Source organism: Haliaeetus leucocephalus, unplaced genomic scaffold (genome assembly GCF_000737465.1).
Source record: "Haliaeetus leucocephalus isolate CR32 unplaced genomic scaffold, Haliaeetus_leucocephalus-4.0 Scaffold140, whole genome shotgun sequence".
NCBI classification, from domain to species: domain Eukaryota; kingdom Metazoa; phylum Chordata; class Aves; order Accipitriformes; family Accipitridae; genus Haliaeetus; species Haliaeetus leucocephalus.
This window is the reverse complement of record NW_010972576.1, coordinates 13,320,635-13,345,875: the sequence shown is the minus strand read 5'-3', so window position 1 is coordinate 13,345,875 and position 25,241 is coordinate 13,320,635. Positions and strand designations below refer to the sequence as shown.

The 25,241-nt window shown below is 38.2% G+C and overlaps 1 protein-coding gene across 1 annotated transcript in view; it reads left to right on the top strand.

Moving 5' to 3' along the window:
- The window catches only part of TACR3 (tachykinin receptor 3), a 41,741-nt gene that overhangs the window by 1,056 nt on the left and 15,444 nt on the right, over positions 1-25,241 (top strand). The window contains exons 2-3 of the mRNA XM_010561053.1: positions 16,314-16,502; positions 17,952-18,102. Of these exons, the coding sequence (XP_010559355.1) occupies positions 16,314-16,502; positions 17,952-18,102 (340 nt within the window). The remainder of the gene's footprint in view (positions 1-16,313; positions 16,503-17,951; positions 18,103-25,241) is intronic.

Here is a 25,241-nt window from a genome sequence, read left to right as displayed (position 1 = left end):
ATGGTTTTAAAGTGCTTGATTTTTTTTCTGATTACTTGCAGCAAAACAAGCCTTTGTGACTGTGAAAGAAAACAGGATGGGGGAAAACTTTACCTTTGTGCTCTTGACAATAATGGAATAGGACAGCTGTAGTCTCCATAGAGTAAAGGGGAGATGTAGTTGTCAGATTTCTGACAGAGATGCTTTGATGGACCATCGTTCTCAGAAGGTGCTGTGAGTCTCCCCTAGGAAATATTCCTTTCTTTATGATCATTTTCACATTTGCTGTACTGGAGAGATAACTTACCCCATGCTTTGGAAATCCAATAAATTCCTGAATTTTCATTCAGAAAAACAGATCGCTTTGTGCTTCAGTTCTTTTATTCCTTTTAGCAATGCACTGAAATTACCCACAAAACTCCTTTCTACATATTCGAATCACGTTATGCATCTTGCCTGAATTGACTTGGAAGAACTACAGCACTTTCAGATGATGGTAGTTAGGATTTTATATTGTTCAATCCATCTTCTGAAATGTTATTTCTCATTTCCAGGTACAAAGATTGGGAAACATGTTGTTGTACCTTTTTTCTGTGCCGTGGACAAGTTCATAATAATGCTTTTCTGTTGGCCCTACTAATTGCAAATTTTAGGTGGCATTCTCAGCCAGACACATTTCTGTTCTGTAAAGCTAAAAATGAAAGAGAAAATGAGATTCTTAGCAACTCTTCTACCTCTCTGCTCTGGGGATGGGTGAAGACAGGAGGAAATCAGTACACTTTCCTCCCGCCAGTGATTTATTTTGTTCCCAACTGTTACTGCCCACTAATAACGGAGGAGGTAGTGTAAAGCCAGTGATACTATCTAAACAGGCAAAGATTTCTTCCATTGTCAATTTGGGTTTAGCTTAAGATTCTCATCTAGCTTGAGATTTTTCAGAAAGATAAAAGTTTTGTAGTTGATGCTGGGGATTTAATTGTTATTGCTGCAGATCATGTCATTAGCTGAGCAGTTACTAGGATGCTCTGAGTAAGGTTTTTTCATTTTTCTGACAAAAACATCTGCAGAGGTGTAGTACTTACTGCCTTGAAAGTTCCTAAATTTATGCTAGGAAACTGGAAATGAATGTGAATACAGTTCCTTGGGAATCCAAAGGCTGACCTTCTAGAGTGAGAGAAGAATACCTCTGCTCCACACTGACTGAAGTGCAATGGTCAGAATCAAATATATTGGAAATGTTTTCCTTGGTTTAGCAATGTGAGACACTGGTGCTAAGTTGACTCAGAAGTGAGTCAATTAGTACTGTTATTCACTGATCTATTTCTTGTCTGAAAATCCCCTGAATAAATCACAATTTCCACCCCACCACATCTTCCAAGTTCACCTGCCCCCCAAAACAAATCAAAATCTTCCCTTGGGGAGAGCACAGTGAAAGATACCACAGCTGTGTTTAGGTGAGCTCTCCGTAGCACCAAGGAGCATCATGTAAAACAAACAGAAGAGCAGTCTATCCCTCCTTCCCTATTCACACTGCTATTCATTTTCCTTTTATACCAAATCACACCTGATGCATTCAGTACCTTTAACCATTTCCCGGCTACCTCTGCAGAACACTTCTGCAGAGTCAAGAGGAAAACTGAGGGTCAAAATGAATCCCAAGGAATGTCCTTGGATGTACAGACTGCCCTATTCCAGGGCACAGATCTGCTGGGTGGACATTTTTTAAAACTTTGGGTCCCATTTGCCTTCTGTAAAAGTTCAGCCAGTGCTTCAGACAGGACACGCTGCTTTAGTTTTGACCCAGTAAACTCATTCTTAAATATTCATGTTAATTTAAAAATTAAAAAAAGAAAAGCTACAAATTAGGTTAAAGCTACTGAGGGAACTAAAACGATCAGATGAGTTTCTAGTAGAAATTGTTAGCATCCCAAAATACTGAAAGATGTTGGCTTGCAACTGACTAAAATGTATGTCGTGATATGCTCCATTGATCATTTTAGAACATCCAGATGTTCACAGAGTATGAATGAGTCATTGCAATTCTAGACATCACTGAGCACAGTGATGTACAGGCAGTACATGTTTCCTTTCACATGTGATTCTGTAGGCCATGTTGTCTCAGTTGTGTGCACTGTGAAATTACTGGAATGACACAGGTTTCTGTGGAGTAGGCAGCTCCTGCAGTGGGGTGTGCTGCATCCGGAGCTGACGATGGAAGTATCCAAGACTGCTGTATGACCACCTGGTCACTGAACACAGACTCAAATTTATGTGGGTTTATTCACATTTCTGACCACCCTTTCCTGGTGGTCTTTTTCCCCTGCTTCTTTTCCAACAGGCTGTTTGCAGTCTGCTGCAGAGATGCCACAGGTAGCTTGAACTAAGCCAGCTCAGGTATCAGAAGCAGCACAGATTTTACGCTGTACTGCTTCATAGGCATTCATTCATTCGTTCTTCTGTAGCTCATGCTGCACAGTACAGTAACATTGCTTCCAGTGCAATAGTTCCTTTGGCTGTCTTATGGGGATAAAATTTTAAAATAGCCTAAGATAAACTGAATAGGGGATAGTTCTGGAGCTGATGTGCCCTTGCCACTGGCCAGCGCATGATCCTAAAGGGTGACATGTCTTAACTCCATCTGTGACTACTGGCTGTGGTACAGTTCTTGGACATATTAAAGACAGCAACTTAGGCAGAATTTAAGCCATCTGGCCCTGGCCATCGAAGACCCACTGTCCCTTCCTACTAGTCCCTAGCATGCAAAAGAGGTGGTTCATGTAGGCTGGCAATTAATTTCCAGTCCCAAGATTGCCTCGTTATACAACCAGTTTTGTGTGTAGGCCTAGAAATTCTATACAGATATCTGATGGTTAAAGCGGAAGTTTGGAGATGTAGTAATATAGCATAAAATAACATGCCTTCAGTAGAGAACTTAGTATATTTTTATGCATTTTTTCCTGTTATTAGCACATCTACAGTATGACTTTCTCAGTTACTGTTCTCTCAGCAATTCTGTAATGATTTCCTCCTATCAACAAGTTTAACTCTTTGTAAAAGCAACTGCTTTGGAATTAAACAAGGTATTCTAACAGTGATGGTGAATAGTTGCTGATCCTATGCATATCTTACCACTTCTTTTCTTCCTAGCATGCAAGCAAACTTTTGGTCTTTGAAGAGCTATTACATATATATTAGATTTCCTTATATGCAAAAGTAATTGAAAAGAATGACATATATATGCCAGTATTTCATACAAATGCAAATAAATTTACATTTACGATACACCAATGTTCTGCATTACTGCAAAATGGCCTACAAGTCTTACTGCTGTTCAACATGGGTCAACATAATAGCATCCAAAAGACCTATGTAAGTTTTTTTAAACAAATTATTATGAAAGAGAAAAACAATGGGTTTGACCTAATCCTTTCTAAAGATCAGATTCTGCCAAACGTTACCCATCTATCCTAGCCCTATATTCCGCAAAAATCCCAGCCCACTTTTCAGTTCAGCTACTTGCAGAGTCAAAGGTATTGCAGTAGAAGAATGACAAAAGAAAGTCCAGTGTTAAAGAGAATTCCATTTTCATGCACTTTTTTTTAATCACAAAACTTTCTTCACATGTTGTGCTGATATAAACTCTGAAGCTGTTACAGTTTCCTGCCCCAGTGAGCCATTAATAATGAAAGTCCAATAATTAACTTCAAATCAGGAGATTGTCAAAGTAAATCACCACTTTTAAAAATTAAAACTTGATCATGTCCTAAAGTCCCATTATGATTTCAACAATAACTTCATCTTTTACCCCTTTTTTTGGTCCTTCTGATGGAATGAAATGCCCTTTTTTTGACCTACAGGCAGATACAGAAGTTTATATTTGTCCAGTCCAACAGAGCTCTTATGAAACTTCCGATTTGTATTTATTCCACAGAACTGTGTCTGTGACTCTATTTTTAGAAGGAATAAGGCTATTAAAATTAGAGCTCAAAGACAGGTATATTAGCACTCTTACTTCTGGTACCCCAGACAGCTCACTTAAGTATGACTACACAGCATCGTGTTGTTGACATGGATAACATGTTGACATAAGGATGGATGTTTTTAAAAATTTGATTGAAAAATCAAATAATCAAACAATTTGCAGCAGAATGAGAATCAGAATCCAAGAGGCATGGGCCCAGGTTTCTCCTTCCCAACACCCCTACATTCACTTTGCTGAACACCAGACTCAAAATCAAATTAACCTTCAGTAATGAAAGATTAGATAATTAGAGAATCTCCATGTTTCAGAATATGATCGATTCTTGTTATTAGCAGTCTCTGTTTCCTTTTGGTTGCCCTTCTCATTTCTTTTTAGTAAGCTTCCTCAAGTTTTTATAGTTCCCCCTTTTTTAAATGAAACACTATCATAGCAGCTTTGGGGGGCTTTTATTGTTTCTGCAGAGATGTTAAAACCAGCCATACTCTAGATGCTATTCAAAGAATAATAACATTTAAGCCTGACCATAGACACTGTTCAGGACCAACTCAAGAGCTTCTTGGTTACTTTGGGCTTCTCCTCATAGATGCTCCATAGAGCAGTCATTAATGTTGACCAAGAATATATTTTATGTCTGCACAGAAGTCACTGATATCTTCTATTATCATTGCATTACCTGCTATCACAGCCTTTCTAATTTCTTTTGGCATGTCACCTTTATTACTGTGAATTAGTTGAGTGTATAATTCTGAAGTTTATTTTTTCAGTCATGCTTGGAGTTTCAAACCATAAAATTCTATATTATTCATGAATACATTTGGTTTACTTGACTTGATTTTAAACTGTATTTAACATTCAGTTTTGTTTCTCCTCTTGCACAATCTCCTCTCTTTTTTATGAAACTTAGTATTACAGTGTTACATTCCTCCTACCTAGTTTTTCGTATGCCTATTACACCAACAAGGATCCTTATTCAAAACTTGTCATTCTAGTTTCCCACCTTATTTCTTAGACTTCTAATATGTCTACAGAAGCACACATATACTGGGTCAGTTTTCTATTTTTCTGTGACTTTGTTCAGTTACTGGTGGCTGTTAATAATCCCTCTATACACTCCAGCATAAGTAATATGATACGAGCTTGTAACAGAAGACAGTTATGAGGCATAAACATGATTCAATTTATCAAATGAAACCTAAATTCATCATGTGTACACACTCAGATCCTCAAAATATCACTTAGGCTCTTCATTCTCTTCAAGTGTATGCTATAAGAGCAGTTATTATTGTCACAAAGTAGTACCACAAGCCCTATAAATGAATCTGTTACTGAAATTCTGAAGTAGGCAGTAGGTGCCTTGAAAAATGTATTATCTTTCCCATAGAATACATTTTGGTATCTGTCTCTGCATGAGTTCCTATTCCTGGGACAAAATGCTCAAGGCCTTCGTGTGCCATAAACATTTTGAACTGATACTCCTGCCAAACTATACGTGACCATCTTTGATGTAGAATAACATTATCTGAATTGGGAGTTAAGTATTTGTTACCTGTCCTGTGTGCTCAGAAACACTGAAGTATAGGGAAATGAGTATGTGAAAAAATTATCTCAGATATGTCTAACAGGTTAGGATATGGAGTGCAGAGGGCATGACTCTATGTTGTGGTTGTATGGTAGTAGCATCAGCAAAAGATGCACACCAGGAAGACGTATACTGGTATTTGCATTCTTGTACATGTCCTTGGCACCAAGTGTTCTGTGCTTGGCTCACCAGTGAATAGAGGAGGTTGAAGCAGTGGCAGGCAGGAAACCTGCATTTCCCAGCCAGCTGCCATCCCCTGCACAGAGTTCAGCCCAAATAGAACTGCAGCCTTTGGCCCCTCTCTCACTCCCCTTCCCTCAAACTCTTGTCTCAAAGTAAATGGTTTCCATGCAAAAGAAGAGAGAATTTGCACTGAAGACCAGGGAGAGATGAACACAGGAACAAGAAAAACAAAGAGCTAGATTGATTCCTTTTCTGGTTTCTTGTGCTTTACAGGCTGTTTTCCCCAGAGAGATCTCCCCTTCATATCCGAGAATATTTTCATCTGAAGAAATGGGTGAAGGGAGTTTCTGTAAACTCACTGTTCTGTTTTTTCCACAAGGTGCCATTTTATTGTTAGTTAAATTTACCTGCCTCTGGTGTCACATAACTACACAAAACACTACCTCCCCTACTCCCAAACTAAAGTTCAATACAGCTTTTTTTCCAATCTAATGGATGACTTCATAATCATGACTTCATGAATCAGCCCTCGTCACTGCATATCATGAAGGGAAAAATGCAAGATATGCTTTTAAAATTATCACTATTATTACTTTGCCAGTCAAGCTATAGAATTCAAACAGGACATCCTTTCCCTGTTTCTCTGTATTTCTCAATTTGTATTTTAAGTTAGAGCACATCATATTTCTGCATTCCAGTATCCAGGCTGCCCTCTGAAAAGTATGAGTTCTCAGAACTGGAGAGAAAAAGTTGAACAGGAGAACATTAAGGGTTCAAAAATCAAGAGGTGAAACATAAAGGACTCTTTATGACTTGGGGGCCTGAAATGATTTTCTGGGTTTGACAAATTCTCTTTCTTTCTGAGAAAAGAGGTGAAATAGTTTCTACAAAACATCCTGGTGCAATGGCTACAAGATTCAGACTCTCAGAGACATAGGAAAAATAATCCATTCCTTGTTATGGTACAAACTCATAATGATCAGGCAAAAAGACAGCATCTTTTTGGTTTTGGGTCAAAAGTCATGTCAGAGTTATGTTATTTGATAACATACTGAGGAAGTTTGGGAATAAATACAGGCCTAAGCTATTTTTCTTTTTGTGTTGCATTGAGTAACTATTCTATTTAACAAGGTGCTTTCAAAAGATGCAATGAAAAAAATCAGGTGGATACAGCAATATCCTGAGGAGTATAAGCAACATTTACAACAGTGACTAACCCTAAGTCTTCTTGTTCCAGGCAAGAAACAACATCTGACAAGTTTGAACTATATGTTCAAATGAGAAGTTCATTTTAGACAGTCTTAGCCTTAAATACATTTTCTCAGTGCCCTTATTTATAGCTTAATGAAAATTATTAAAAGATGTATCTGTGCTTTACTGTGTAATGTAGCCTGCAGTACTTTTGAAAGATAGCCAAGGGCTGGTGTCACGTCCCAATTTCTCAGGACGATGACTCAGGTTTGCTGATTGCCAGGTCAGGATTAAGGTAAAATGAGACCAGGGATCCTTTAACTCACAAAACTCACCTTTTATTCGCTCACAACAAGAACTCGCATGCTGACCACCAAAACTGGGATGCTCACAACAAAAATTGGCATGAAACTATGCCAGTAAACTGTGTAACATGTGCTAACCATACATCACCAAATGTATACTACAGGCCTTGCCTATCTGGGAATCAGTTCAGGCAAGACAATAAGGAGATCCCTCCCATTGAGTCCCGAGGTTCAGAGCAGACCCCCTTGCTTTCTAGACTCCTTCTCAGAGAGGAGCCTAGGGGCAGCTGGACCCGCTCTTAGTCCCAGACTTGGTCAATGGTTTATGTCTAAAGGGATGAGGTGCAGGGATTATGGATGAGGAAAAGGAGAGGGAGAGGAGAAAGATGTCACCGGTCCTGGGTCCAGCATTGGTTCAGTCAGCCAAGGGGTCTGGTTCCGGTGGGCGTGCGCACCCGGGGCTTCAGTTTGTGTCCTTTTATCATCCCTGCCCCTCCTTCGGGCGAGCATTGGGCTAATTAGGTGGTCATGAGCGGTTTGTGAGCCTTTGGGCTTGGGGGTAATTTGGGGAGTAACTTCCCCTTCCCTGCATGGTGAGCTGCCCTGCTCAGCACATCAGAACAAGGTATCAGCACAGGGAGCTGTGCACCCTCCAGCTCGCCCTCCCCTCCTGTTGCTGATGGGCTTCTTTTCACCTCTGGTTCCTTGTTATACAGAATTAGTTGTTAAGTGGAACTTGCCCCACCACAGTGTTTGAGACATTAACTCTTTCAGTCTCTCACAGTTGGGTTGTGGTGGTGTTTTTTTCTTGAATATTATTGCCTATATGCATGTATTTCTGACTGATTTACCAATCAGGAGAGAAATTCACATGTTTACCTAAAATAAAATTATTTCATAATAACTGCAGAAACAAGAAGGACGCCATTCAGATGACAGTGTCAGAAATGTAAGCAGTAATAGAGTGGGTTGTGGTCTGTGCAGATGGAGCTGGTTTTGCCGACTTTGCATTGACATTTGTCCTTGATAGCCCAGGTAGATAGTATTCAAAGAATAGGAGAAACAGAAGCCCTTCTGTCAGGAGAAGTCAGTTAGTCCATCATTTTATGGGACAGGCCAAAGAAAATTGTTATCGCTTTTCTATCAATATGCATAGGTATAGAACACATTGCATAAAATCAATTACATACTTATAGAAATCTAGCCCGTTGTCAACTACCAAAATGGTTCTCAAGTAGAAAGCATTGCACTGTTTATGAGAACTCAGCTATACTGAAGAATTCCAATATTCCTGTTTTAATGTTTCTGTTAAGAAGGACACAAAAACAAGGCATTGGATGCCAGTCCTGATTTCAGCAAAACTGCAGTGTTACCCCCTGCTCAAAGCACGACAGCCATTCACCAAGAGCAGCGCATGTGCCTCTGAGTAAATCGAGGCCAAGTTATCCCTCTGGGATATTGCCCACTGATCTCTCAAATGTACAGTGTGTTTGTTTATCTACCATGCTGTCATACACTCTTTCTTTATGCTGTTAGCTTTAAGGTGATCACTGTGTAACAGTAACATCGTTCACTGCAGATCCTTCTGGCCACCAAACCCAGTCTTGTTCAACAGTCCTAGTCCCACAAAAATGCCCATAGCCACTCTCCTGCAGAGAAAGTCACTCTCCATGAATGAATACAGACCACTCCCACATGAAAAGATGGAGCCTTGCACTAGTAGGTAGAAGATAAAGATTAAAGAATGCAAAGGTTAAAGGTTTGGTTTTCATTATACAAAAAATACCTCTAAAATCTCACAGTTCATTCCATCCTCTTCAGTCTACTGTAGCTACCTGACAGAGACCTTTTTTCTAGGATTTTCCACAACAATGCTTTAAATCAGGGCAGGGAATCATGGCAATTTCCCTACCTAAGTTTCTTAATTACCAGTTGATTCCAAATACAAAGTTTCAAAACCAGCTCCTGTTTTGAGGGAGTAACAGCATCTGTGCATTCACGAAGGAATTGAATTCTGCTGTCTGCCATTGACAAGCCACTTATATGCGAGAATTATGATTTTCTTTCAGTCTCTTCCTTTGTCAAGTCCCAATTTCCTGTTACAATTTGGGGCTGAAATGATTACTTTTTCCCCCATTTGAGTTTATAAACATACTGTAAACAGGTAAAACAAATCACTTAGGATGATTAAGGGGTTCCAACTGTGTCTCCGGATGGGCATTTGTAGGATCCAATTTTGAACATCATTTTGGTTTAAAACATCTTATGTATTTTTGCTACAATTTTCCAAATAATGTGTTAAAGAGGGAAGATTTTCCTGCCTGTATTAGTCAGTGTATGCTGTTTTACTAAAAGAAAAATTAGGATTTTTTTTTTATCTTTTCCACAGTCAAGACCATAATACACAAACTTCAGAAGCTTTTATAGTACTTACCAGCTATTTGTATCTTATGTTATTTGCAGACTGTAAGAGAGCCACATAATTATGCTGTCATTATAACCCCTAGCTTACAGAGTTTATCAATGTTATTCAAATGAGGACTGTCTCTATTATCGTTTCAGAGAAAACAGATTTTCTTGATTTGATGAACCCAAGAAACAAGTACCAAACAGTAGATTGTAGACTCCAGCCAAACTGAGCAGTTCTGAAGGAAACTAGATCTATTCTGACCCCAGCAGATAAGAAAACAGTCTTGAAGAGTGCTGCAGCAAGCACACCATGATGCACCAGCCATTATATCTTGCAGCCTGACTGACTTCTCATTAAGTTCAATGGAAAGACTCTTGCTGACTTCGGTAGTAATTAGTTAGGGACAAAGACTAACACAAGCCAAAGCTGGAAGAAAATTGATGACAGTGGGATATAGCATGATCACAGCAAACAAAATCATGTGCTAATGATTCTAGTGATGAAACCGAAGTGCTACCTAAAAATGCTTCAGAGTAATACATAGAACATGGTGCAGGTGTTGAATAATCCACATTCTTGCAAGCGTTGGCTTGAGTTTCTACCTGCACATATTTACATCCCTAAATTTCTAAATATGCATATTCCATCTTGCAATTATCTTCCAAGTGTTAGTGTTTATGTTGGATGGAGTAATACTGGTTTCTGCTTGTCGTCATAAATGAGCATAGTGACTTAATTCTTTCCAGTTGATATGTACTTTAGATTCAGCATCCCCACTTTATTGTGTGGAACAAGCTATCTGTGGCATTATCAGCAGCTCCCACTGGAGTGAGAAAGCATTGGAAGTCCGATCCTGAAATCAAACAACCTCTGTGAGAGTTCAGAGCCCTTTCTTTGGCAAGGGGTCCCATTGCTCCAGCCTGGTGACTGACTAAACAGTAAATGTCCAAAGACTGCAAAGCAAATTGGCACAGCACCCCACTGAATAATGTTTGTGTGGCTACAGAACACTTTTCAGGGGTGTAACAAGTCTTTAGTTGCTTGTAGCCATTATAAATCCTCCTTCAGCTCAAATGCCTACCACCTTTTATTGTCCTTATAGACAGAGGTATGGGGAGGACCAATGCCTGTGTAGAAATATCACAGAACACGGTAGACCTATGAGGGCTTCAGCACTCGCCACTTTGACTTCAGAAGGACTGCATAAGTTCAGGCCACTTGAAAGAACCGTGGAGAAGCAGAACGGTCATTAAGACGGATGACACTGGAGCATCAGAGAAGTCCATCTGTTCCCCTTGCATGCAGTTTATGATTGGCTGATGACAGAGAGAACAGCTCTTTGGGATTTCTCTCCCATATACCTGCAGAGGCAAAAGGGCTTGCCACCACAGAGCCCTACTGTCAAAACATTGTGTTTTCTACTTACCTTGGAATCTCTGGTCCCGTAGCGCTGGGTTTTCTCCTATGTCTTTTGCCTTTACATTACCCAGTTTTCTTTCTTATTCTCTCCTCTCTCAACCCAATTTCTGTCTGCTATTATTCTATAATTCCCCTTTCTTTGCTTCTCCTCCTATTAGTTTCTCATTATTCTTGTTTTGCTTCTATTCCTATTTTTGCACTCAGCAAACTGTTCCTTCATCTCAGTTCTTTTGCTTTTGCTCCAGATCCTGTATCTCATCATTCTCCCTTTCATTCGTGGCCTACTCACACAATCCTCTTTTTTCTACACCGTGTTCAGCACCATTCAGTGCACAATTCACACAGCATGTCTGCTGCTCCCCCTTGTAACTGGCACTTTGCAATACAAAATATATGTAAGGATATCAAACAGCGTAAGGAAATGAGCCCTAATGACTGAGCTACACCATGAAAGATTACAGTTTTCAGCCATGGGTAATTGGGATATATAGGGGCAATATCCTGCATCATACATACACATTATCCCATACTTAGCCTCCTCACCTCACTAATTTTCTGAGCTACACCTAAGCGTGGAACCTCTAGCCTGTGCTAGCAGGAGCTTTCATTCCTGATGGAAACACCCTGGCCAAAATGGACAGAGATCAAAGGCAAGGTCCAACTGAAAAATTAGCAACTGCTCCTTCAGGTTGAAGCTAAAGAGATAGACAAACAAGTTACCACCCTTAGGTACCAGTAATGGCAAGATAACATTTCCAGCAAAGAAAATCATAAGCAGGAGTGGCTAAGCCTCCTTTGCAAATGACAGCTAACAGTGCAGGAAGGACTCAGTTCTCTTCTGGGCTTCTTTTGGCTACAGAGATTAACATCCAGAGACAGCTTGACTATGGAGGTGTTTTTTAACCTGCAACTGACAGTCATTCCACATTTTCCCCTATCCTTAATTATGGCTTCTCTAGGAAAATGCTACCAAACTTACATGACAAATTTGAGTGAGTGTAACAATTGCAGCTATAAAGCCATATCTCACTATGTTAATTAAGCAATTTTTTTTCTAAGAAAAGCCTCTTAGGGAACAAGTTAGATACTTCACTGTAATTGTTAGTGTACTGGCAAATTAGAATAAATTAGATTTGTTATCAAAGGCTCAGTAGTAGAGAGCTGTCAATACTCTCTGGTCAGCTAAGTAATTCCTGCACAAAGTCATTATTGAGGGAATGGTCAAGGCTCCTCCACCTCCTCCCCATCTTGTTTGTTATAATGACTGCCTGCTACCTTTTTGTAATCTATCTTGTGCAAAAGCTAGGCTGTTGGCTTACCACTCAAATTTCAACAAGACAAGTAGCCTGCTTTTCATCTGATCCTTGTCCTTTGACTTACCTCACTCAGCCAACCAACAGTTAAAATTTCCATCAGTACAGCTGAATGAGTCATTTCACACAAACAATCCACATCTTTAAAGGGCAGTCACCAGACAGGGAGATAAAACAACATAATTTTACCTTAGCCAAAGAGAATTACTGCTGATACCTACTGGGAATATGAATAATATAACTGGGAATAAGAATAATCTGAATGTAATAGAAATCTGACAATAGCATATAAAATAATGTCAATGTGCAATCTGAAGAAAACTAGCAATTGAAAGGAATGATTCCAGGCTATCAGGGGATGCCTTAAGAGTCCCACAAGCATGTGAAAATGGTGACTTGTTTATGGGTTATCACCTACTACAGGTAAAGATCATCAAGCATTTTGGACAGTATCTGGCAGCCCACGCTCAAGCTAGCTCAATTTGAAAGACAGGACTCATGAATAGAAACTTATGCTCATTACCAAGTTGTATTTACTCTTTGGAGGAGAAGGGAACTAGGGGATAGAGGGCAATAATCCAACTGATGTATATTTTCATGAGATCTGCTGCTCTGTCAGGACAAGACACTCAGCACTCAAATACAGCTATTGCATAGTTAGTATGTAATACCAAAAGCACCAGTTTAGCTGAAAAAAAAACCAAAAAGCAGGTAAAGGAGAGGAGAACTAATTATGCTGTGGGAAAAAATATGTAAGTGCAGTAAAAACAATGCAAAATGAATAGGCTTGAAATTTTAGATATGGAAATTGATGATTCAGAACTGAAATTTAGATCACACTCTGTTTCTGATAGCATTTAAATGTTTTAAGCCTGGGTACCACTATGATGGCAGATGTTGGATTTATCACATATTTGATGGTTAACTATCAATAGAGTTATTTTTGCTAAAACAAATATCTATTCTATAATCACCCATCTCTCAAGTATGAAATTTCCAAGAAGTAGGAATATCTTGAATGAAATTTGTTTGCCATAGCAGGTAAACAGCAATGCAGAAGATTTCTTGCACAAATTCTTAACAGGAGCATTACATTATGAATATTATTATTGTCTTGTAGCTAATGTTTGTACCTAAAAATCTTGGACAAGTCTGCCTAAAACCTAGGTGTGTACTGTAAAAATTAGGACATGTCGCACCTTCCTTCATTTTAAATGAGTGATACTCTTCTAATTGCAGAAGAACAGAATTTATGCATCCAAAAGAGGATTGATTCAAATCAATGGCAGCTTATCCATTGATTTCAATGGGTTTCAATTCAAATCCTGCCTGAATTTGGAAGCACAGACCCAGGCTGTCACCTAACCGTATAAGAAATGTTGTCACAATCTAAAGCCAAGGCAGAAGACGAGATGCAAAAAGTAAACATCATGAGTGGCTTTGGAATTTTTTTATCTATAAATGTCAAAAGGACAAACATACTCAAGAAAAATAACAATAATCGCATATTAGTGTCACTTTGGAATAGGACCTACTAATTTATGCTTTCTCCCCTACAAAATAATTCATCCTCTGTGAGTGTAAAGTAACTGATTTTATAAATTCTAAGCCCACAGCAACACCTAAAGTCTCAAGAATAGCACAAAATCTACAAATGCTGATGAGACAAAGTGATTTTTTTTCCAGTCCTGCCATGCAATGCCTATTATTGCCTATGTAATTTTCCATACAGAAAATAGTCTCTGAATCTATCCCAATCCATCTTTACATGAGGTAGAACTGTAGAGAAAGAGTAGATGAAAAGCCATAGTACATCTTTTACTTATTGCAATTCCTTTAGAAGGCATAAATGACGCAAGGAGGAAAGCAATACTGGAAAGTTCTGAAAATATTTTTTCTACACATGTAGGCTGGAATAGGTGTGGTTTGACTTTGTAGCTGTATTTAAAACCGGAAACAGACAAGGACAAGGGTAGTTACCAGGCATGAAGGCTGGAGACCTACCATGGAAACAAAGAGAACCTTTAGGAAATCACTGATATACTCCAATAATCTTGTCAAAGATGATCAGATAACTGGACATGTGTACTGTGAAAGAGAGTAAAAAGTATATGGGCCATAATTATTCTTTGGCAATGAGTTTGCTTCTTCCAGAATTAGTACTAATCCTTGATGACAAACTGTTGAAACTGATCCAGACATTCTCCTAGAAATTTGGAAAACTCTCATTGGTAAAATATTCAGGCTGGTTTTCATATTCATCCCAGTTTCCTATCTGCTTCAGGTGTTTTCACATAATATGAAAATAAAAAACCACAAGGAAACACAGAAAAGAATATTTTAATTTTGTTAGTTTCCTTTTGACTTGCCCTGGTTATTCCTGAGGAACTTGTAATCATTGCTATTCTAATTCTGATTTCAGAAAAGCAGTGGTTTGGGAAACACAGTGTAGAATGTCAATGCTACCAATGACGGCACAAGGGCAGATCTTTCGTTTCCTGAATAAGCACAGATACACTGAATACTTCCATGGAAATTTCTTGATTTAAATTGCTGATCCGTTAACTCCTACATTAACTCACAAACAGCATTGTGTTTCAATCATGAATAAAAGGATTTTTTAATATACTTTGAGAAACCTCTGGATCTGAAGAAAATATTAATGTAGAAAACATTTTCTTGTGTTGTTTTGGAAGACATTAGGATGTCAGATTAAAGGACATGTAATTAGTTATTCAGCATGCTATATTGGTAAGACAATAGAGACATACATATAACCAGTATCATCTCCCTGGTTTTACAGAAGTACAAAGATTTCTTTAAATGTGATTCTGCCTTATATGTATCAGCATTCCCCCTAATAGTGGAAGAAATTTTGAATAGTGTTCCTACTTAATTAATATGATTAATGATTTTGCAAGTCATTATTTGGTCAATGTTAAATGAGACAAAATAGTGTGATCAAGGAAGTTGGTGGAAAATACGTTAATTCAGGGTTTAGCCCAGAAATCAAAGCAGTAGTCATGCTAAGAAAAAGGTGGAAAACTCATGAAGTATGTGATATGGAGTATATAAAATACAAAATTTCTGTCTCCCTTGTTCCTTGCATCTATAACAGAGATCAAAAGACAGAAAACCAGACTTGTTTTTCTTTTACTGTCTGTCTTGATGCCTTCCTGTTGCTCTTTTCTCCTAAGCTTTTAAATTGTAATTACTTAGAGTAAACTTTTTAATGATTTTTTGCATGTTCTTCTAAAGTTATCAGCATACATGGATTGCCAATACAATTATAGGCCAGCAAGAAGAATGCTATCCTACCTGCAACACAGGAACTGAGAAAGCAAATGAGATATTTTCATGCTTTATGCATCCATTTCTCTCAGTGCTTTTAGTGCTTCTACATTGCCTGAGGAAATGGTCATTATGGCTCTTCTCTCAGTCTCTGTATGAACCAGCTGCAGTCTGGGGTTCTTTGGCAGACGATCTGAAGTCAATCTATGTCTACTGAAATAAATGGATGTGGACTTATTAGGTTCCTGTAGCTTTTGGACAGATGACTAATAATCCTGACAGCTTGGCTGTTAATTTTTTAATTAGCGATAAACCCTGTATTATGTAGCGGAGTAACAGAGGATCCAGCTGTATTGCTGCTTTTCAATCAGGTTGTGCAGTAACAGGATTAACTAACTCTTTGAGAAATACTTGCTCTACTGGTATACATATGGTTAGCCAGGTGTCCCACAGCTTTAAAATAATATTCAATGAACCTTCTCTTTTTTGCAGCACTGCCTTCATGGGGGCTGAACCACCCAAAGAGAAGAATGCCATCAGAACTCCAGGAAGACAAATATCTCTGCTTTTATCTTTCTCCCAGCCCTAAGCTTTGGTTGATTCTAGATAAATCCTAATCTCTGAAGGTTTCTTATGCACAGGTTTTTGCTTTCTTTTACAGATACATGGCCATTATTGATCCCTTGAAACCTAGGCTCTCTGCAACTGCTACCAAGGTGGTCATTGGGAGCATATGGATTTTGGCTTTCCTGTTGGCCTTTCCCCAGTGCCTATACTCCATAACCAAGGTGATGCCTGGAAGAACTCTTTGCTATGTAGCGTGGCCAGGTGGTCCAAAACAGCATTTTACGTAAGCTTTTGTTCTTCTAAACTTGTGCGTGGTGGTGTCTACACTTGCAATGGACTTGGCAAAAGCTGTTGAATATCATGCCGATACTCTACATGCAGAATAACTAACAAACAGCATTGATCACTGAGAAACGTAAAGCAGGTTTTCTAAGCTAGGAGGATAGAACATTTTAAGTGATAAGTGGAACACATTTATTCTTTTCCACTTCTATGAGTGTTCTCTATCCCATGCTGCATGTTTACCTTCCTTGCTTCACTTAAGGTGGCTACTTCTACACAGACAGAGATGGTCAAAAATGGAGACAGAACATGCAATTCAAAGAAAGCTTCCTTTTCATCCTAACCAGGAAAAGAAGTATTTCCAGCCTCTCCTTGTCCTAATCAGATTTTTTTCTCTGGATCTCTTCATGAGAGTGTTGGATTTTCCCACTTCATTCTATTACACTATCACAATTACTAATCTTGGATATCAGTCCAAATAAGAAAACTGTAAAACCTCTAACTGGTTCCAGTTTCTGAAAGTGTAGAATAACAGTCATCTGAATTGAATATATCCTATTTGTCCCTCTGGCAGAATTAGGAAGAAGTGGTTACCTAGCCATAGGAACATTATCTGTCCTTTCACGTCTTCATTGGCATTTAAGATGAACCCTGTGTTCAAGGCTGAAAACCCGAGTAACAACCCAGGATTAAATTTGGCATTTTGCGCTCTTTCAGGCAGCTGAAAGAGGCCCTGGTCATATATAATTTTTATCACTTTAGGAGACATGCACAGATATTTCTCTTTAGGGGAGTAAGGTCACTCTCAGAGATGGCTGGGAATTCTTCACTGATCATTCACTGGGTTTTTATCTGAAGACAGCATTTAACCAGGAACTAACAGGAGGCAGAAGAAGTTATCTTTTTTTTCCCAGTACTTACATCAGCAGCAGTGACTATGTTGCACACAGGCAACAGGTCTGCGTTGCCTATGTGCAACCAATCTGCCATATGAAGTACATTGGGTAACACAGGACACTCATCAGAGCCTTTGTATAAATATACCATTTAAATACTTATTTTCCTCTTTCATTTATGGTCCAGACTAGAGATCAAAATGCCTAGCTTGCCCTTAGGATACTTGGCTGTGCAATAATTAAATCAGTTCAGCTAGTTATGGACAAACATACCTTATTCTGCAGTGACTAATCGTAACTATAGAGTCATTCTTAATTTATGTTAGTGCAAGTTCAGAATCAGAACTAGAAACCCCATAAAGCACTTGCACTAAAATGTAAATAAATTTGTAGTGCAATTCAAGGCTTTCAAAAAGACAGTGAAAATACCAAGGACTAGCCAGTAAAGATAAAACACACTTTGTGCTAAAGTAGCACTCTTGACTTCTAGCAGCTCATTCCATTGGTATAGCTCCTCTGAAAGCACTTAATAGCTTAATGCTTTTTCACTGCAGGTATCATGTCATTGTGATTGTGCTGGTCTACTGCTTTCCGCTGCTTGTCATGGGCATCACTTATTCCATAGTGGGAATTAGTCTCTGGGGAGGAGAAATACCAGGCGACACGTCCGACAAATATCACGAGCAGCTCAAAGCTAAGAGAAAGGTACTGTTCCATTAAATCTCACTATGTGAATCCTGATAACATCATCTGCAATTATGTTGCAAAGTATCACAGTGTGTATCGCAGTTCAGAAACACCAAGTCACTTGAAATATCAGTAATGAGAGATCTACTTCAACAAAAAGTTTGAAAAGTTTGACAAGTTGTCTTCTATGTTCACTAGCTGTTCTTTTTGTAACTTTACTGTTCATCATTAAATAAAGATAACATTTGGATTTTAACTTCTTACTCTACATGTAGCAGCATATAGTGTGCCTGATACATGGAAACTAAGCCCAAATGTTTAGCCTTTACAGAGCTAAAATACTGAGTTTTGAACAATGGGCTAGCGAAATGTTAGCTCCTCTTAGGCTGGATCCTCATCCTACTGAAAGAAAAGTGAATCCTGCTGTAATTTCCAGGAGATTAAGGCCCATGCATCTTTGAGATGAGTGCTGATCAGCCTGTTCGTGTTGAACAATTTAGGTTTTAAATCAGTAACATTTGGTGAGAAGTACAAACTATTTTTTTCCCAGTTATTTTCTTTCAATCTTTTTCACTGTAAGTATTGCCTAATCTAACAAGACTGTGGACTGCTTATGAACTGATTATTTAACTAGTTATAGTTATTTCCAGTTCAGTTTTCATGATGTTGCAGTGCCATGAAGATTTCTTTCTTACAACATTCTTTTTTCTTAACCTAACTTGTCTTCCTTAATAAGGCAACCCTTCTGCTTTTTATTTCTTACATTTTTTTTCATACTAAAATGCTTTTAGCCTTTTGGATTTGAAAAAATGGTACCCAAACATGGACTTCTAACTCGCAATGATGAGCACATTTTCAATTGCTCAGTTTGCTTTTGATACTGTGAATATGTTTGAACAACGGTATATGCTACCATGCTGTAGCAATAGCAGAGTGCAGCATATTGGGTCCTGAGACAATTGAAGATCTTCTGCAAATACTGGAGAACACTGATGTTTCCACTTCATTCAGGACACTGCCAGGCATATGAAAGTGTTTTTTCCCCACATACTACACGGAAAAAGTTGTTATGGCAGAGGATATATGAAAGGAAAGATTAGGATCATTTTCTCATTCAGGCGCATGAGAGACAAGTGCAAATCTTTCTATGGCAAATTTCAGTTGTCAGAATGGTAGACATGCCTAGACAGCTTTCTGGTATGATGTGCAATGCCTCCTATGAAACCAAAGGTGTTATTTATTTTTGCTTTTACATAGCTTTTTTAAGAGGCCAAAATGCTAGCTTCTCTTAAGGAAGCAAAATGCAGTTTGACTAGTATTATCACTGCCTTGTAACAGTTCAAAGATTATTTGGAATGTGAACAGAGAGAAAATGATGAAGAATCATCATGGGAAACTAACGACTATGTTTTGCATATTTGCCCCAAAGTGAAATTATTGGACTAATTTCCAGAAATGCTGAAAGCATTTTAAAAGATCAGCATTTCCCTCTTTAACATTATCCATAGAAGTCCAACATTACCATTACAGTCTTTGCCATGCATGTTGTCATTTACCCAAATGTGTATTTTCAAAGTTATGAAATTACCTTTCCTACAGAGCATAAGCAGAAAAAGATTTCACTGGTCAATTAACTGTGCTATTACCAATACTGCCCTTTCAGCTAGTGAAAAAAAGGGCACTTCACTCAGTGAAGTGTGCCCGGGGTTTGATTGTAAAGACAAACCAAGGAATCACTTTCTGTAATAGACATGGTTTGCAAAAGCAAGTGTGGAAAGAAAATTTTTAAAAGCTAACTTGAAGAACCAGGAGATCCCAGAACTTCAGCACCTGTTATCATAATGACTAAGTAAAATAAACATCTTATGTCATAAAAACTAAAGGTCTCTGAAGATAAAATCTGACTTTTGCTATACGCTATCAAGGGTCCAATTAAATCCCTTGAATACTTTAAAAACAGCACCTCTTTAGAACTCTAAATATATGCAAGAGACAAGAAGTAGCATCCTTAATTAGAGGATTTTATATGTGAGAGTACTGGAATGCATGCCTTCAACACATGCAACAAGGGGATTAAATTATGTGCAGATATATTGTAGCTGCATCAGTGACTTTATTGGCAGAGTTCCATGACAGCTCTTCAGTTCCACTGCTGTGCTCTCCGGCAGGATTTATGAAATAACTGGTATTTGGAAAGATGAATCATAATTGATCATTCATGGAGATGAACTAATAGACTGGAATCCAAATAAAGCTATCACTCAGCCTGCCTCTGAGAACAGAGCTATTGCTTTTCCCTTATTCAAACAAAGAAATCATCTGTTTTTGTTGCTATTTAGCGTGCAGATATCTAGACATATGGGAAGTCTGTGCACTTGTAATGAGGGCGAAATATAAAATAGCTGACTGCGTGTTTCATATTATGCAATGATACAGTGCAAAGGATGTTTGATTAGGATTGTTTGAAAGAGTATGTAATGTTAAGAAGGTAGTGAACAGTTCATGTAAGGACTTTAAAAGAAACTATGTTTGCCAAGAAAAGATTTGAAGCTTGAGAAAGTTGTTAGTAGTTTGATAGATAGTCTCATCACTTCGTATGTGTGACTTTGCAATGCACCCTGAATTCTTCTGAAAGCAACATCAAAGAACAAAGGATTCAAAGAATTTCACAGTATGCACTACAGGTTGGGCAACACAAAGTCATACTTAGTATCTTTGAGGGTCAAAGACTTGAAATTTTTAGAAATTCAGGACTGCATGAGACTACTACCACTACTTTTTTTTTTTTTTTGTCAGATCAAATGTCTCAGGGGCTGACCCATTTAAATTTGCCTGACATCAGTCTTTTGAATTTCTGAACATTCACTACATGTGGGGACTTTACAGCCATTACCCCTTCTTCTTAAAGCTCCTGGCATGAGACTGACTGATGTTCAGCTGAACATAATTTATTCTCCTGCAGTTCCCATTTTCACAAGACAGAATTATAGCTTCAATACTGTCATACATAACTGAAGTTTATGTAGGTGGCTTATAATGTTACTACCAGTTTTACTAGGCCAAAGTGTTCTTTATATTCAATGCAAATACTTAGAGACTTGCTCTCAGATGTTGTCTCCACACCCTGTTTTTTCTATCTATCTAACCTGTTCCAATCCCTCTTCCAACTTTACTTAACCTGTAAGAGGGGATAATCATGTACTGTAAACAAAATCAGTTAGTGTTGTCTTTGTCAAGAGATGCAGTTCTGATACAACTGTCTGAAAAAAATAGTGTTTCTCTCATCAGAAGATGCCACTGCCTTGTCCCAATAGGAAGAATAGAGAAGAACAGAAAATATTCTCCTTAACTTTTATATCTTTTCTTTACAGTTGCCCTTACCTCTAACTACTAACTTTATGATAATATGTCCCTGTGCATCTTTTCCAGCAATTTTCATGATTCCTCAATACTTATGCCTCTGCCTGTATTCTTTGCTTCTCCTAACACAGCTTCAGGTGTCATCTCAACTTCTTACTGCAATGAAGAATGATTAAAAGCCACATTTGTCCAATATCAAAACTTGCAAATTTGCACGTAAAACCAGAAGAAAACTCCATATGTTTGCTAGTGACTCACAGTATTACAGGAATCAATAAAATGATGGTCAGGCTTACCAGCCTAACTACATAAGAAAATTTTCAAAGTTATATAGATACATATATTTTGACAGCGAAAGTAGGCATCCCATATTAATTTACAGTCAAATACATCTATTTAATTAGTTACTACACTATATGCAACACATTGGAGGAGACAATGAAAAAGTAGGAAACTTAAGGCTCGGGTCTGAAAAGAAAAGACTATTCAAACCAATGTGGGACTGTTGGAAGAATGATGTCATGAGAACCACTTCTGAATATGAATTTGAAATATTACATAGTGTGAGGAGCCAAATCAAGTAAGACAGCAGGACACATTTTTCCAAGTCAGAATCAGAACGGTTACATGTAAATTCAAAAATCACTCAAAATTACCGTATGAAAAGCTTTTACTAGATAAACAGATGATTATCCAGGTGAAGTCTTAAAAGACTACAAGTAAATATTACAAAAAAGCATGCCAACAACTTTAAATAATTTTCTTAAATACTTGCATGAAATATTTCCCTCTTTCATAGACTACGGAAGTAAGCAACAGGACAGGATCTGAACAAATGGTCTTTGTAAGATCTACTGCATGAACACTTCACACGTAGCCACTTGCACGTATTATGTATTTCTCTGTTTTGCTCTTTTTTTTTTTTTTTTTAATGGATTTAGAGGAAGTCCAAAGAAGGGCAACTAAAATGATCAAAGGTCTTATGAAGAGATTAAAATGGCCTGGACTTCTCAGTTGGGAAAGAAGGAGGCCAAGGGATGAGATGATCAAGGTTTACAGAATCACAAAGGTGGTAGATAAAGTGACTGAAGAACTGTTGTCACCAAATCCTGATATACAAGAACTAATAGGATAGCAGTTTAAAGCAGGTAGAAGAAAGAGAACTTTAAGAGAGGGTAATTTAGTGTTGGTAGAGCTTCTGAGAGTCTCTCCTGTCAGATGCTATGATCTCAGAAGGTTCAGAAAGGGATTAGGCAAATTAACAGGCAATAAATTCATAAATAGATACTGAAAGGATGAATCAGGAATGCACCCCTCTCTAATACAATTTTGGATGCTGGAGCAGTATTAGGAAAATAGAAGATGGAAAATGGCCAGGTTAGGGGGATCTCCCTAAACAGCACCTCCTACTGCCACTGTCAGAAACAGAATAGTAGGACAGATGGACAACTGTCTGACCCAGGAGGAATTGTCCTATGTCCTTATGTTCCTTTTTTACATAGCAGTACAGATGTAAAAATATAGTTCAGCATGCTATTCCTGACATCTCACTGACTTTCAGTGCAACTAAAAAGGCAGATTTTCCTTTTTTCTTTTGTTTTTTTTTTAACCACATATGAATACATGACATGAAATCAAATTAATATACATTTTATACTACATCGCACAAAATAAGAAAAGCACTAGTTAGAAATAATGATACTTTTGCTGGCATTAATGGTAGCTGACCAGGTCAGGATGAAAGAAAGAAGCTGAAATGTTTCACTGTGGAGTAGTTTATTAAGGGGCAGATTTTGTTAAATTGGGGGGGGGGAGCAAGAGAGTCAAAGCCCAAAACATTACAGTGTAGCACCAAAACTTGTGAAACACTGAATTCTTTATGAGCATCCACAAAGGCTGACAACGACTTGTAAAAACAAGACCATACTCATAATATAAAGCTTATTCATCAAAAATAGGTGATGAGAATATTACACTATGAACTCACATGTCACTTGGTAAGTAATTCTGAAATCAACGATCCTTATTCTTAACAAGCAACCACTAAGTCTAGACAGACAGACTAGTTAGATACTGCCCCATTCATGAAACCTCATGTCAAAGTTTGCATCCAGCCATAAGAAACAAAAGGTTTTGACACTCTGGGTCCAAGGATTTGTCTTGCATGTGACTTCCTATTTCCTGCCAACACCATCTTGAAACTCCACTTTTATCCTAGACATTTGTTCAGACTTCTTCAAGGTTGGAAAATAATTGCTACCCCAGGGGACTGCACAAAGACATGGTAAGTTTAATATCATCCCAGTTATTTAAGCAATCCATCTTCTATTAGCTTTTCCCAGCATGAGGACCAGAATTCCCGTCTCCAATAATTTATATGTTATATTCCATTTTCAAAGTGGCATAAGGGAGTCAAGCAGCTTAATATGACAGAAAGTCAATATAACTTGATTATCTTAAATTCCATTAAAAACACCAGCTGCAATCAACTACTCTACACAGCTTTGTACTACAGACTTCAAGGGGTAGCCAAATCTTCACAGCTGACACCCTGGTCTATACTGAATCATCACCTAAGAATGTTTTTTAAAAGTCAGATAGTAATAACCACAGATTTTTTTGGCCTTTATTCAGGTAATGGTCTACCAAGGCTGCACGTATGTCTAAATATTCACTTCTCCATGTTATGTATGCAAAGAGAACCAAGTCCTGGAGCACACAGATACAGGGGGAAGGCATCTTGATTACAGCTCATCCAATTGGCCATGTAACAGCAGACTGTGGAAGAGACTTACATTGCCATCGTGCCTTTCCCACCACTTATTGATTCATGGGCATGAATGTTTCCACCTTGTAGATTGATTTGTGCTTGTGCTTCATGGACAAAAATGACTGCCATGGTGATGTAGGAGCACTTTGCTTACATACTGACAAGGTGCCCACTCCAGAACTGTGCAAACATACACAAAGGGGCACATGCGCTTCCCCCCTGGGAAGGTACCCTTTCCCTTTGGTTGATTTTACATTTCTGAGAGTGGTAAGTGGAACAACCCATTCTGTCGTGGGGGTACTGAGGTGCAGAAATTCAATTTGTTAGGAATAATATATATCTTCTGCCAAAAATAGGTGCCTGTGTAATTTTTTGGTCCATCAGTAATCCTCTTCTGTAAACGGGTCTACTTTTTGACTTTGCAGAGATTGACAATAAAAATAAAATGGAGAAAAAATATAGGGGCACAGAAACAACACAGAAGAGGAAGCTGAAGAATTAAACCCTGTTTGAAGAACAGCTGGTCTCACTAATCTAACAGTCACAGCACTATGACTTATATTGCATGGATGGCTATATTGCTTGACTATCTGAAATTTCGTACAGCTACAGTTAAATTACCATTTATCCAAAATGCTGATGCATTATGAGTGCCTTGTAGGCCAAAGTTTTATTGTGGTGGAAAACCATAGCTGTACTTCCATGCAGCCATTCACAAATTTAGCAAGCATTGTTCAGCACATTCAAGAAGCAAAAAGACTACGTAATATCAGGTTGAAGGACAATTTACCTCAGCTAGCACCAGTTCTGTACATTCCACTGCTTTATTGTCAGTCAAGAACTGAAAAAAACAGAGATGCTTTTTAATGACTCCAGTCCTTACATGGAAATATCCACTGATTTATTCCTTAGGCAGCTGAAGGTGTGACAAAAATACCACCCAAAGTGGCAGCTTGTTAGGGTCATACAATGTCTTTCCTCTACATGAAATACAAAAAATTGAACTAAAAGTTTCTGAAGTCATTAG